Source organism: Elephas maximus, chromosome 3 (assembly GCF_024166365.1).
Source record: "Elephas maximus indicus isolate mEleMax1 chromosome 3, mEleMax1 primary haplotype, whole genome shotgun sequence".
NCBI lineage: Eukaryota > Metazoa > Chordata > Mammalia > Proboscidea > Elephantidae > Elephas > Elephas maximus.
Window position 1 is genome coordinate 52,065,504 of NC_064821.1, and position 14,473 is coordinate 52,079,976.

Consider the following 14,473-nt stretch of genomic DNA (forward strand, 5'->3'; position numbering starts at 1 on the left):
ATGACAGAGTAGAACTGCCCCATACGGTTTCCAGGGGGTGACTGGTGGATTCGAACTGCTGACCTTTTGGTTAGCAGTGATAGCTCTTAACCACTATGCCACCAGGGTTTCCAAAGGAGCCATAGGCAGTACATAAACAGCTGTTTCGATAAAACCTAATTTTTTAACCTAAAACTTGAATTTCACACAATTTTCATGTGTCATGAAATGCTGTTTTTCTTTTAATTTCTTTTCCCCCAACCACTTAAAAATTGAAAACCATTCTCTGCTCGCAGGTGGCAGGCCCGACTTGACCTACGAGCCATAGTTGCTCACCCCTGGTTTAATAAACCTCTGTGTGGGCGTTGCTATGCACCAGACACTGTTCTAAAGCACTTCACAAATATTTGACCATTTAATCCTCACAACAGCCCTATGAGGTAGTTTCTTATTCTCCCTTTTTAGATGAAAAGGAGTCCCTGAGTGGTACAAACAGTTAATGTGCTCGACTGCTAACTGAAAGATTGGAGGTTCGCGTTCACCCTGAGGTGCTTCTTGAGAAAGGCCTCGTGATCTACTTCCAAAAACTGAGCCATGGAAAACCCTGTGGAGTGCAGTTCTACTTTGATACACATAGGGTTGCCATAAGTTAGAACCCACTCAGTGGCAACTGTTTTCATTTGCCTAACTGAAGGTTAGAGGTTTGAGTCCACCCAGCCGTGCCTCAGAAGAAAGGCCTGGTGATCTTCTTCCAAAAAATTCAGCCATTAACAACCTTGTGGAGCATGATTGTACTGACACGCATGGGGTCACTATGAGTTAGAGTCAACTTGACGGCAACGGTTTTTTTAGATTAAAAAAAAAAAAACAGAGGCACAGAGAGGTTAAGTAATTTGTCCAAGGTCACACAGCTATGAGTGGTGGAGTCAGAATTCACACGTGTGGTCTGGCTCCAGAGTCCATGCTCTTGGCTGCTGAAGTGCACTGTGTCTTCCTGTTCTGATGGGGTGCTCTTAGGAAAGTCACTTCCCTTCTCTGGGTCTCTGTTTTCTTACACCAAATGAGAGGCAAACCGGGCCCTCAAGGCTGTCTGGTGACTATGTGACCTCTGCTCTATGGGCTCACACTCCAGGGGGGAAGCCAGTCACTAATCATGGAAACACAAAACCCATGGAGAATCTCACCTTATAAAAAGCGCCGTGTGTGGAAAGAACGTGCAGGTGTGGGCAGAAGCACTATGTAAACTGTGAAGTGCTGACAGCAAGGGGTGCAGATGGCAATGAGAAGGAGGAGGGAGGAGGAGTCATTTGCTGGGGCTGATCACCTCCCATTCTCTCCTCCCTGTCTAGCCTCACCTACCAGCTGATAAGGCGCGGAGTGTGCTGGGCCCCGAGGAACAGCACCTGCTGAACACATCGCCCAGCTCCAGCAGCAGCTCCCTGGAGAGCTCGGCCCCCGCTGCAGACAGGAGGGTGCCTGCCAGGAACCAGCCGCAGGCACCGGGTGCAGAGAAGACCAGTGGTGCCGGGGAGGCCCGGGCCAGCTTTGAGAGCTCAGGTAAGAGGGAGAGCACACTTGGTTTCAGCCTCTCCTCACCCTGCCCCTATCCTTGTGTTTCTCCTGATTTAGGCCTTAGCCACCTCTTCCTGGGCCCCTGCTGCAGGGCGAGGTCTGAGTTCTTAGTGGGGCATGACTTGGCCTTGGCTTTGCTCTCCAGCCTCATCTCCCTACTCCCTGCTCAGCATCCGGCCACACCAAACTTCCCTCAGTTCTCTGAACCCACTGTGTTCCCCCCACCTTTGCCTGCACTGGTACTTTCACCTGGAGCACCCTTCCTTCTCCTTCGCCCCAACCTCTGCACCTGGACAACCCCAGCTTGTCTTTCGAGTCCCCAGTATCCAGGTGGGGAATTTTCCTGAAACCCTCTCCCCTCTGGCTCCCTTGCCCCTGGCTGGGTTGTCTGCACCTCTGGGCTCGCCAAGCCCTTGCTTCCCTTTCACAGGATTGTCACATTGTATAGCCATAGTTGTCTGCTCCTGTTACCCTTACCAGATTGTGGCGCTCCTGGTAAGCCTGGACCATCTCATTTGTCCCAACACTCCACCTGGCTAATGATAACAACCACAATAAGAATAATAACCGCTTATATTTTACGTCAGGCACTATTCTGGGCACCTTCCATACATAAAATTAATCTGCACATGAATGCTAAGTAACAGCTATTATGATTATCCCATTTTACAGATGAGGAAATTGAGGCCTGGGGAGGTTAAGCAACTTGTTCAAAGGCATACAGCTAGTCAGTGCCAGAGCCAGGGGCTAGAAGATAGATGATTAATAATACTTCCAGGGCTCCCCATGCTGCCGCTGTTGCTGGTCCCTTTAGAGGATTATCAGGTCTGTGTGGGCTACGGAGAAGTGTGGGGCCCGTGCCCTGTTTATGCAGGCTGCATTTGTATCCCAGACCTGGTCTGTGACAGATGATACCCCTAGGCTGAAATATGCCGCGTTCACACAGGCTTCTGCAGGGGTCCCCTACGGACCCTGGGGCTTCCTCAGGTTGGTTTTGCAGTGCAGAGGCCAAGGCTGCTGATGGGCCCTGCTGCAGGCCTGTGTCTCTCCCTGTCACCTGGCCGCACTGGCTAGAGGGAAGTCAGGGAATGAACGTGGACTTGAGCTTGGGTGCCATGTGAAGCTGAGCTGGCTCTTTAACCCTGTCAGGCCTCAGTTTCCTCTTCTTGAGAGCGGGGGCATGGCATCTCTTAGCAGACTGGTGAGTGACGAGTGACAACATGCCCGGCTGGGTGCCTCGCTGGGGCACCAGCTCACTGGGCCACCTCCAGCACCAAGGACTGCTGGGTCCAGGCACCCCCCAGCCACAGCGCTGCTCCACACACCACACTCTGCTGCACCACCTTGCCTCTGCCTACACTCATGCCATCCCTTGCCTGAAACATCCTTTCCTACCTGTCACCTCACTCAGGGCCACCTCCTCCCCTGACTGCCCGCATGGGCTCAGGTGCCCCCTCTGATTTCTCTATCATAGTGATGTCTCATCAGTGTGATGTCAGTGCACCCCCAACCCCTGAGCCTGAGAACCGTTGAGGGAGGGACTGGGGTCTGGGCCTGGAACAGAGCAGGTGACCTGAAATGTTTGTTGACTGAATGAATGAGCTCCAAGTCTAAGCTCTTAGTGCTTGACCAAGTCCTTGGATTTACCTTTCTGGTTCCTTAGCCCCACCTGTTCTACAGCTGCCCAGGTGTGGCTTCCTTGGCCCCAGTGTCTGCCCTTTTCTTCCCTGTCCCCTCTACCCTCGGCCCCTCCTGCTGTCTGTTCCTTCTCCCAAGAGTCACCCTCCTAGTGTCTGCATTGTCTCTCTCCTCCCCTCCCCCTGTCCTTTCCCCCTTCTCCCCTGCTTCTCTGTATAACCTGTAAACCTCAGGGCTGTGCCCCCAGCCCGCCCCCGCACTGTCTTGCATCATGCACAAAGGCCATGGAGACACCGGGTGACATTTGGGTGCTGTGGAGGCTCAGGGTGGAAATTTCCTCTTGGCCCTATGATTTCAGCACCCCCCACCCCCACCCCCACCCCCCACCCCCCGCCGCCCGCCGCTACCTTCCTGTTTGGGGCTGTTCTGAGCAGAGCAGCTCTCCAGCTCCGGACCTCCTCTCCAGCTCCCCCAAGTTCTTGGATTCGGGGGGAACAAAGGGCCAGCTATGCCCAAGCGCTTTGGACACCATGTGCGTTCAGGCACTCAGCAGGTCCCCAGGGCAGCAGTAGCAACAATAACTTTTGAGGGACGATGGTGTGTCCAGCCCCTGACATTCGTCTCCCCAGTTTACTCCACCATTGGGTCCCTCACCAGCTAGTTAGGAAACACAGGTACCTGCTGGTGCTGGGTGGGTCACTTACACAGGAGGGGAGGTGGGGGAGACCTGCATCCCACAGTCCTTCCTGCTGGTTTTCCCACATCTGGCTCCCAGGGAAACCCAGAAATCCAGATTGTCAAAATGTAAACTCCTGAATCCTACATGTCGGTAGCCAAATGCTACCACCAACAATAACAGAACACACCTCTGGGCTGAATTTTGTTCATTCAGCATGTGTCCCTGTCTTAGGTACTAGGGCTACAGCAGGGAACAGTCAAAAAGTCCCCACCATCCTGGGTCCAGGGTCTGGTGAGGGAGACAGGGGCAAACAAGTGACTGAGGAAATTGATTGTGGGCCCTGGAGATCATAGAACAGGGAATGACAGATGGGACAGCAGGTGAGTGTCTTTAGAGAGGGAGATCTGGACAGACTTCCTGGAGGAAGCGGCCTTTAGCTGAGCCCTGAGTGAAAGGAGGGAGTGAGCTGTGTGAATGGGAAGAGCTCCTCAGGCTGAGGGAACAGCATTGCAAAGGTCCCGAGGCTTGGAGGGCTCAAGGAGCTACAGGGAGGTGCATGTGGCTGGATTGGACCCAACCAGGATCACAGAGCGGTAGGAGATGGACGGCAGACCCAGCTGTGAGAGGCCTTGGAGGTTGTGGTGAGGACTGTGGTTTTTCAAGCAGCCCAGGAAATGAGCTACTGAGTTTTGAAGGCTGGCTCTGGCTGCTGGTGGAGAACAGATGGCAGAGGGGTAGGGCAGAAGCCTGGAAACAGGTGGGAGCAGACGGAGGCTTACATGGAATGGTAGCAGCAGAGACAGTGAAATTAAATTATCTTTTGAAGGTAGACATGGTAGGATATGGGTTATGCGAGGAAGAGAGAGAATCAAAATGGGTGCAAGGCTTTGGGCTGGAGTAGCTGGGTGGACAGTGGCAGTGTGAACTGAGATGGGGAGGAACAGGTTGGATGGGAGGTGGGAGGTGGAGTTGAGTTAAGTTAGAGGTGTCTGTAAGCATACAAGCAGAAGCGTGGAGCAGTTTTCAACCCCTGGCTCATTGAGAGGGTCTCTCCATCTCCAAGAGCCATGTAGGTGCTGGAGATATAGCAGTGAACATGACAGACTCATTCCTGCCCAGAGTTGTATAAGATCATTATACCCATTTTACAGTTGAACAAACTAAGCTCTGAGAAGTGACTTGGCCTAGAATATGAAGGTAGGTCAGGTATTCAAACCCTGGACTGTCAGACTGCAAAGCTCCACACCATCCTGACCTCAGCAAGGAGGACAAACTACTGGCCCACCCCACCCCAGATATAGCAGAGCTGGGCTAGAACCCTGTCCTCTTTGTGGTCCAGCGACCCCTCTCCCCCAGCTAGGAACACATCCCCTGCTCTGAGACCCCTGGACTGACCCCCCCATCTCCCATCTTGTGCTTATCAGAGCCTTCCCCCGGCGGCTGTGGGACCCAGGTCAACGTCACCTGCATCGTGAACGTCTGTAGCAGCTCCGACCACAGCTCGCAGTGCCCCTCCCAGGCCAGCTCCATGATGGGGGCCATGGACACCAGCCCCTCAGACTCCCCGAAGGATGAGCAGGTCCCCTTCTCCAAAGAGGAGAGCCCCTTTCAGTCCCAGCTGGGGTCACCAGAGATGCTGCAACAGAGCTCCGAGGAGAAGCCGCTGCCTCTGGGTGTGCCGGATGCCGGAATGAAGCTCCGTTAGCCAGCTAGCGGGGGCCATGTCACAGCTGTGGATACTGACCCTCGGCAGGGCAACCCTGCGAAGCAGCTCCTGGTTCCTCCAGGCCTCAACTCCCAGGACTCTGTGACTGTCTCTGGGCCACTTCCTTCAGTGGTGTCCACAGTTTCCGCCTCCCTCTCTCCTGCAGGCAGGGGAATGAGGCGGGGAGGGGTCGTGGAGACCCTCTTCTGCCTTGGCGTGCGTCCTCCTGGGAAAGCTGGCTAGACGATGGCAGAGCTGGCCCTGGACTTGCTAGGCAGCCCAGGCTGAGTTCCTGCCTCTCTCTGAACTGCCCCCAGCCTGTCCTGAAGAACCTGGCCTCTAGAGCCCTTGGCGCTTTTTACCTGACTCCGGCTTCCCAGGAAGCCCATAGGGGAGGAGGGACTCTGGACACCCATCCAGGGAGGAAGGACAGAGCTTCTGTCTGAATGTTGAGACTGCGGGACAGTCCCAGCGAGCAGACAAGCTGGGGTGGCCATCTAGCAGATGGTTCTGTGTGGGTAGGGGGTGGCAGCCCCTGCAGGGGACACAGGTCCCCCACCTTACTCAGAACCCCTGGAAAGCACCTCCTCTAAGTCCACGTCTGCCAACTTGTCCTCTTGTACCACAGTGTGAAAATCAGGTGCCCAGATGCCCCAGGAAGGCAACCTTAATGAGGCTGATGGCAAACTCTTAACCGGAAATCTTCCTATTTTAACATGTGGCAATTTAAAAAAAAATTAAGCACCATGCGGGCAAACAGAACAGCAAAACTCTGAGGACGCATACAGCCCCTACGGTTGCATCCTCTGCCTTTGATCTTCACTCCAGTTACCCACAGCCCCAGCCCCCTCCTCTCTCTACACTGTGTCCCTCCCCCTGTCCCTCACTGTCTGGCGTGAAGCTATACCTTCTTCTATCAGGGAATTTCTGGAACTGCAGATGTCTGAGACCCCCCTACAAGCATCTTTTTCCTCCTACCTCAGCCTGGACCTTTCTTCTCTACTGAGGGGTGCTCCTCTGTCCCCCTGGTCCTTCCCCCTGTTCCTGGGGTCTCAGGCCCCAGGGGAGCTGCAGAGCCGTTTTGGTACTGTGCATACTGTGATTCTGAGTGGATGTGAGATGCTGAGAGCCAACTTGGGTCTGTGTGTCTGTATCTGTGTTGTGTGTCTGTGTAGCCAATACTGTCGGGTTGGATAGCCTGCTTTGAAGCAGTTAAAGCCAGTAATTTTGCCAAGGAGTTTTGTCGCCATTAGAGAGTCAACCATTTCCCCCGCAAACTCATGCCCAGAGGACTGGAGAGGATGGACAAGTATGGACTATACCAGATTCTAGAAGGAATGGGTATGAGGACTCTTAAGAGGCTGGTTCCGTCCCAGGCACTTGAATCCCTCACTGATAAATTCCACCGGACTTGAACTTGGACCCTGAACTACCCGTTACCACAGAGACAAGCAGGACTTCCCATTCTGGGATCAAGATGGCAGACTGCCTGGACTGGCCGTGGTCTCTGCCCAAGTCAGACACCGCCTGGTGGTAGAACACGTCTGCCCCCTGGTGGACAGTCCTGGAAGGACCTCAGACCTCGCTTCCTCACCCAGGGAATGGATGAATTGGAAGATTTTTGGGGGGTATGTCCTTAGTTCCCCTGGTTTGTGTTGATCCCAAGACAATGAGCGTTGCATTGTATGCTGAATAGCATTCCTGCTTATAAATAAACCTTTAGTTTGTTTTACATGTTGAGCCCTGGCTCTCTGGCTGGGTCTGGACTGGGGTTTGTCTGTGGTCCTCCTTGCCTGCCGCCAAGCAGGTGTGTGGGGAGAGATGGGGTCCTGGGCACTGGAGTGTGATGGCCCATGTTGTGGCTGGACTATGAGAGGCATCTCCATGACAGCTGCCCTAGCTGAGAGCCCTGCTGCTCCTTCAGGCCTGTGGACAATAAGATGGCAGCTTCCTGCCAGGATCACCCAGTTGGCCTCAGAGTGTGCTCTTGCCATCTCTGTCTCCTCAGCCTCCTCTTGTGATGGGGGTGAAGGTGTTTACACAGACCATCTTCTCACTTGGGTGCTAGGCTCTACCTACCGCTGAGGCCCTTTGATGTGTGCTTAGCTCGGCACAAGGGCTCTGGGAGCACAGGGTAGGGGATCCTGAAGGTCAGGGGAGAGTTTTGGAGGTGACATCTGACCTGTTCTTTGGTCAGGCTGCATTCCTCCTGGAGGATTTAGGGGAGAATCTGAAGTAAGAGCACAATAAATACTCGTTCATTCAGACATTGGAAAGTGTCAGGATATATTACGGTAGTTTCCCAGAGTTTAGAGACTGCCTGTATTCCTTGGCTCCTGGACCCTTCCTCCATCTTGAAAGTCAGCGTGGTAGCATCTTCTTTACGCAAATCTCCCTCTGCCTCCCCCTTATAAAGACGCTTGTGATTACACTGGGCCCACCTGGATAACCCACTGACGTTGAGTTGATTCCAACTCGTGGTGTCCTCATCTGTAATCCAGGATAATCTCCCTATCTCAAGGTTCTTAATCACATCTGCAAAGCTCCTTTTACCTTGTGTCTTAGTTACGTAGTGCCGCTATAACAGAAATACCACAAGTGGATGGCTTTAACAAACAAATTTATTTGCTCATAGTTCAGGAGGCCAGAGGTCCGAATTCAAGGCACCAGCTCTAGGGGAAGGCTTTTTCTCTCTGTTGGCTCTAGGGAAAGGTTCTTTTCTCTTTTTAGCTTCTGTTTCTTGGTTACTTGGAGATCTCATGTAGTGTGGCATCTATCTTCTCCCATCTGTGCTTTATTGCTGCATGCTTAATCTGTTCTTTTATATCTTAAAAGAGATTGATTTAAGGTGCACCCTATCCTGGCCCTGCCTCATTAGTGTAACTCACTGTCCCACCCTTCTAGGTAGGCTATTTCACACCCTCTCCTTTTCCCTCAAACCTCTTACCTCTCCTCACCCTTACCTTCAGCTGGTTACCTGGCTTCCTGTTTTACTGAGAAAATCAAAGCAAACACGAGAGATCTTTCTCAGGCTCCCACCACCACCTCTCTCTTCCCACCTGCAACTGTGCTGGGACACTCTCTCCTGTGACTGGATTAACACCCGGACTGGCTAAGGGCAATTCTTCTACTCAAGTACCAGATTTTAGCGTCTCTCTGCTACTGAAGGACACTGCTCTTCTCTCTCCTTTAGCATCAACCTCCAACCCCTCCCCATCTTCTCTATCTGCACACAAACATACTGACACTGCTTCCATTTAAAAGATAACAATAACAAAACCAAAAATCCTCAAGCACCATTCTCCATCTAGATACTATCAGATTTTTCAGCTTCTCTTTACAGTAGAGACACTTGGAAAAAGTTGTCTTTCTATAGTCACTCTCTCTAGTTTATCTTCTCCCATTTTCTCTTGAACTCATTCCAAGAAGGCTTGTGCCCACCACTTCACTAAAAGTTCTGTTGTTCAGGTCGCCACTGACCTCCATGTTGCTAAATTCAATGGTCAGTGGTCAGTCTTCTACTCCCTTTGCCTATTAGTGACACAATTAGTCCCTCCTCTTTGGGATACTTTTCTCCCCTGGTTTTCAGGCTTTCACACTCCTCTGGCTTTCCCGCCATCTCACTGACCCTTCTGTCTCCTTGGCTGGTTCCTCTTTATATCAATGACTGAATGTTCGAGGGGGCACATGGTTCGATCCTTTCACCTCTTCTCCATCTCCAGCTCACTCTCTTGATGATCTCATCCAGCCTCATGACTTTCAGGACCCTGACACTTCGCAATGTTTGAATGAACAAGTAGTTACTGCATTCATATCAGGCACTGCTCTAGGGGCTGGGGATGCCGTAGTTACTAAAACAAGGCTTCCATACTGGGAGGAAGAGAGACAATAAAAATAAGCAGACAATATTGGATGATGATGAGGAAAATTAAACCAGACACGGATGACAGAGGAAAGGGGGTGCTATTCAGGATTGGGAGGCCAGGGAAGCCTCCTGTCTGGAGAGATAACTTGGGAGCAGAGGCCTGAGGAGTGAGGGGGGAGCCAAGTGTTTGGTCAGACTTGGGTGGAGTGGGGTGTGCACAGTGGGAGAGAATGAAACTGAAGAGTGGCCAGGTCCAAAGAGCTCTGACTGCCCTGTAAAGTGAGGTAAAGGGGCTCCCTGAAGACTTTAACCAGTGGAGAGACATGACCAGACTTGCTTCAGGCTGCCAGGGTAGGGGGTGCGTAGATTGGTGAGTAGGGCTGCAGGGCCAGGGATGCTAATCTCATCCTTGGCTCTCATGCTGTCTCATTACCAGGAGATAGGGTTGGCCCTTTCTGAAATCTCCTTGCTTCTGGCCACATTGGGTAATGGCTTGGGAGGTAGCCGGGAGACCAGTGATGTGCTGGTCATTCTCTGTCTTCTCCTCCAGTACCTCTCTTCACCGGCTCTGTGCCCTGGGAGGCCGACCTCGCATTACTTGCCCTCAGGCTTCCAGCAGGTTTGGCCCCAGTGGCCTTGGCCTACAACCACGGTTTCATCACACTGCTCCTGCACTCCCTGCCTTGCCTCTTTGAGTCCAGGGTTGCTAATGGCTTCCTACTGTTGCTTCCCCCAAGTAGTCACAGCTCTTGTGGGTTCTCTTAATGCTGCCCCCTCCTCTGTAAACAGTTCTATGATGGTTCTTCTTATGTGTCAGCTTGATTAGGCTATGGTTCCTTGTTGTTCAGTCTGGTTGCTGTCATGGAGTAGTTATGTGTGATTAAATCCATTGGGCTTGGGTAAAGTACATTGCCTTCTGTAATGTAATGTAATGACTTTCCACATTGCAATCTAATGTAATATAGTCAATCAGTTGAGGTCATACCAGTGTAGGGTGGATCCTAAACCAAATCACTTCTGAGTTATAAAAAGACCAGAATAGACACAGAGACACACACATACAGGACAAGACAGACGATGTGTGAAGGTAGCCTGAGATCGTTGGCAAAGGAATACCAAGGATCGCCAGCAAACACCACAACGAAGAGAGAGACTCACAGAAGGAATCAACATGGCCAACACCTCGTTTGGACTTTTAGCCTCTAGAAATGCGAGACAATAAATGTCTGTTCTTTAAAGCCCCCCATGTGTGGTGTTTCTATTACAGCAGCAGTGTTCTTGTTGTTGTTAGGTGCCCTTGAGTTGGTTCCGACTCATAGTGACCCTATGCACAACGTAATGAAACACTGACTGGTCCTGCACCATCCTCATAATCCTTGTTATGCTTCAGCCCATTGTTGCAGCCACTGTGTCAATCCATTTCATCAAGGGTCTTCCTCTTTTTTGCTGACCCTCTATTTTACCAAGTATGATGTCCTTCTCCAGGGGCTGGTCCCTCCTGATAGCGTGTCCAAAGCATAGTTTCGCCATCCTTGCTTCTAAGGAGCATTCTGGTTGTACTTCTTCCAAAACAGATTTGTTCATTCTTTTGGCAGTCCGTAGTATATTCAGTATTCTTCACCAATACCAATTCAAAGGCATTAATTTTTCTTTGGTCTTCCTTATTCATGGTCCAATTTTCACATGCTATGAGGTGATTGAAAACACCATGGCTTGGGTCAGGTGCACTTTAATCTTCAAGGTGACATCTTTGCTTTTCAACTCTTTAAAGACGTCTTTTGCAGCAACTTTGTCCAATGCAATGCGTCTTTTGATTTCTTGACTGCTGTTTGCAAGGGTGTTGATTGTGGATCCAAGTGGAATGAAATCCTTGACAACTTCAACCTTTTCTCTGTTTATCATGATATTGCTTATTGGTCCATGTATGAGGGTTTTTATTTTCTTTATGGTGAGGTATAATCCATCCTGAAGGCTGTGGTCTTTGATCTTCAACAGCAAGTGCTTCAAGTACTCTTCACTTTCAGCAAGCAAGGTTGTGTCATCTGCATAATGCAGGTTGTTAATGAGTCTTCCTTCAATCCTGATGCCCTGTTCTTTTTCATATAGTCCAGCTTCTTGGATTATTCGCTCATCATGCAGATTGAATAGGTATAATGAAAGGATACAATGCTGATGCATACCTTTCCTGACTTTAAAACAGGCAGTATTCCATTATTCTGTTGGAATGACTGCCTCTTGATCTATGTACAGGTTCCTCATGAGCATAATTAAGTGTTCCAGAATTCCCATTCTTCGCAATGTTATCCATAATTTGTTATGATCCACACAGTCAAGTGACTTTGCATAGTCCATAAGACACAAGTAAACATCTTTCTTGTATTCTCTGCTTTCAGCCAGGATGCATCTGACATCAACAGTGATGTCCCTGGTTCCATGTCCTCTTTTGAATTCAGCTTGAATTTCTGGCACTTCCCTGTTGATACATTGCTGCAGCCGCTTTTGAATGATCTTCAGCAAAATTTTACGTGTGTGGTATTAATGATATTGTTCAATTATTTCTGCATTTGGTTGGATCACCTTTCTTGGGAATAGGCATAAATATGGATCTCTTCTAGACAGCCAGATAGCTGTCTTCCAAATTTCTTGGCACAGACAAGTGAGCACTTCCACTGCTGCATCCATTGTTGAAACATCTCTATCGGTAGTCCATCAGTTCCTGAGGCATTGTTTTTCGCCAGTGCCTTCAGTGGAGCTTGAACTTCTTCCTTCGGTACCATCGGTTCCTGATCATATGCTACCTCCTGAAATGGTTGAATGTGGACCAATTCTTTTTGGTATAGTGACTCTGTGTATTTCTTTCATCTCTTTTGACGATTCTTCCATTGTTTAATATTTTCCTCGTAGAATCCTTCGATATTGGAACTCGAGGCTTGAATTTTTTCTTCAGTTCTTTCAGCTTTAGAAATGCAGAGCACGTTCTTCCCTTTTTGGTTTTCTATCTCCAGGTCTTTGCACATGTCATTATAACACTTTACAGTGTCTTCTTGACCAACCCTTTGAAATCTTCTGTTCAGCTCTTTTGCTTCCTCATTTCTTTCTTTCGCTTTAGCTATTCGACTTTCAAGAGCAAGTTTCAGAGTCTCTTCTGACATTCATTTTGGTCTTTTCATTCCTTCCTGTCTTTTTAATGACCTCTTTCTTTCTTTATGTATGATGTCCTTGATGTCATTCCACAACTCGTCTAGTCTTCGATCATTCAACACATCAAATCTATTCTTGAGATGGTCTCTAAATTCAGGTGGGATATACTCAAGGTTGTACTTTGGCTCTCGTTGAGTTGTTCTAGTTTTCTTCAGTTTCAATTTGAACTTGCATATGAGCAATTGACGGTGTGTTCCACAGTCGGCCCCTGGCCTTGTTCTGACTGATGATATTGAGCTTTTCCACATGTAGTCATTTTGATTCTTGTGTATTCCATCTGGCGAGGTCCACGTGTACAGTCGGCGTTTATATTGTTGAAAAAAGGTATTTGCAATGACGAAATCATTTGGTCTTGCAAAATTCTATCATGTGATCTCCAGCATTGTTCCCATCACCAAGGCCATATTTTCCAGCTACCAATCGTTCTTCTTTGTTTCCATCTTTCAGATTCTAATCTCCATTAATTGTCAATGCATCCTGATTGCATGTTTGATCAATTTCAGACTGCAGAAGTTGGTAAAAGTCTTCAATTTCTTCATCTTTGGCCTTAGTGGTTGATGTGTAAGTTTGACTAATAGCTGTATTAGCTGGTCTTCCTTGTAGGCGTATGGATATTATCCTATCACTGACAGAGATGTACTTCAGGATAGATCTTGTAATGTTCTTTTTGACAATGAAGGCAACACCATTCCTATTCAAGTGTCATTCCTGGCATAGTAGACCATATGACTGCCTGATTCAAAATGGCCAATACCAGTCCATTTCAGCTCACTAATGCCTAGGATACCAATGTTTATATGTTCCATTTCATTTTTGAGGATTTCCAATTTTCCTAGATTCATACTAGTACATTCCACATTCCAATTATGAATGAATGTTTGCCACTGTGTCTTCTCATTTTGAGTCATGGCACATTGGCAAATAAAGGTCCCAAAAGCTTGATTCCATCCATGCCATTCAGGTCGACCTACTTTGAGGAGGCAGCTCTTCTCTGGTCATTTTTTGAGTGCCTTCCAACTTGAGGGGCTCATCTTCCAACACTATCTCAGGCAAAGTTTCACTGCTATTCATAAGGTTTTCACTGGCTAATTCTTTTCAGAAGTAGACCACTGGGTCCTTCTTTCTGCTCTGCCTTAGCCTGAAAGCTCAGCTGAAACCTGTCCGCCATGGGTGACCCTGCTAGTATTTGAACACTGGTGGCATAGCTTCCAGCATCACAGCAACATGCAAGCCCCCACAGTATGACAAACTGACAGATGTGTGGGGGTTAAGTTAGCAAACTGATCGCACCACCCAGGAACCTCTTAGTTTACTAGTGCTGCTGTAACAGAAACACCACAAGTGGGTGGCTTTAAAGATGAAGTTTTTTTGTTCCTCACAGTTTTGGAGCCTAAAAGTTCAAATCAGGGTCTTGTGCATGTCAATTGCTTCCTTCTAGGCAGTCCTGGGTGTTCGTTCATTCCTTGGCTTCCCCGCTCCCCCCCGCCCCGCCTCCAGGCCCCCTCCGAGTGTGTGTCTCAACTGCTCTTTTCGTAGCTCAGAAGTTATTAGATTTAGAACCCACCCTGCTTGGATATGATCTAATTAACATAACAAAGAATACCCTATCTCCAAACAGGATTACATCGACAGGTACAGGGGTTAGGATTCCAACACATATGGGGGGAGGGGTGTACAATTCAAGTTATCACACCAGGAGAACCCACTTGCCCAGGCACACCCCTAAGGGTCTTCCCACCCTCACCATTGCCTCTGCTGAGCCCTGATGCAGCTTGCTGTGTGACCTTGAGGAAGCCACCAACCTCACTGTGCCTTTGATTCCTCATCTGCAAAA

The 14,473-nt window shown here is 49.4% G+C and overlaps 1 protein-coding gene across 1 annotated transcript in view; it reads left to right on the forward strand.

The window, feature by feature from the left end:
* Positions 1-7,305, forward strand: part of TNFRSF1B (TNF receptor superfamily member 1B) — a 42,309-nt gene extending 35,004 nt beyond the window's left edge. Inside the window, exons 9-10 of the mRNA XM_049877953.1 lie at positions 1,329-1,536; positions 5,293-7,305. Of these exons, the coding sequence (XP_049733910.1) occupies positions 1,329-1,536; positions 5,293-5,573 (489 nt within the window). The 3' untranslated portion in view covers positions 5,574-7,305. The remainder of the gene's footprint in view (positions 1-1,328; positions 1,537-5,292) is intronic.
* The last annotated feature ends 7,168 nt before the right edge of the window (positions 7,306-14,473 follow it).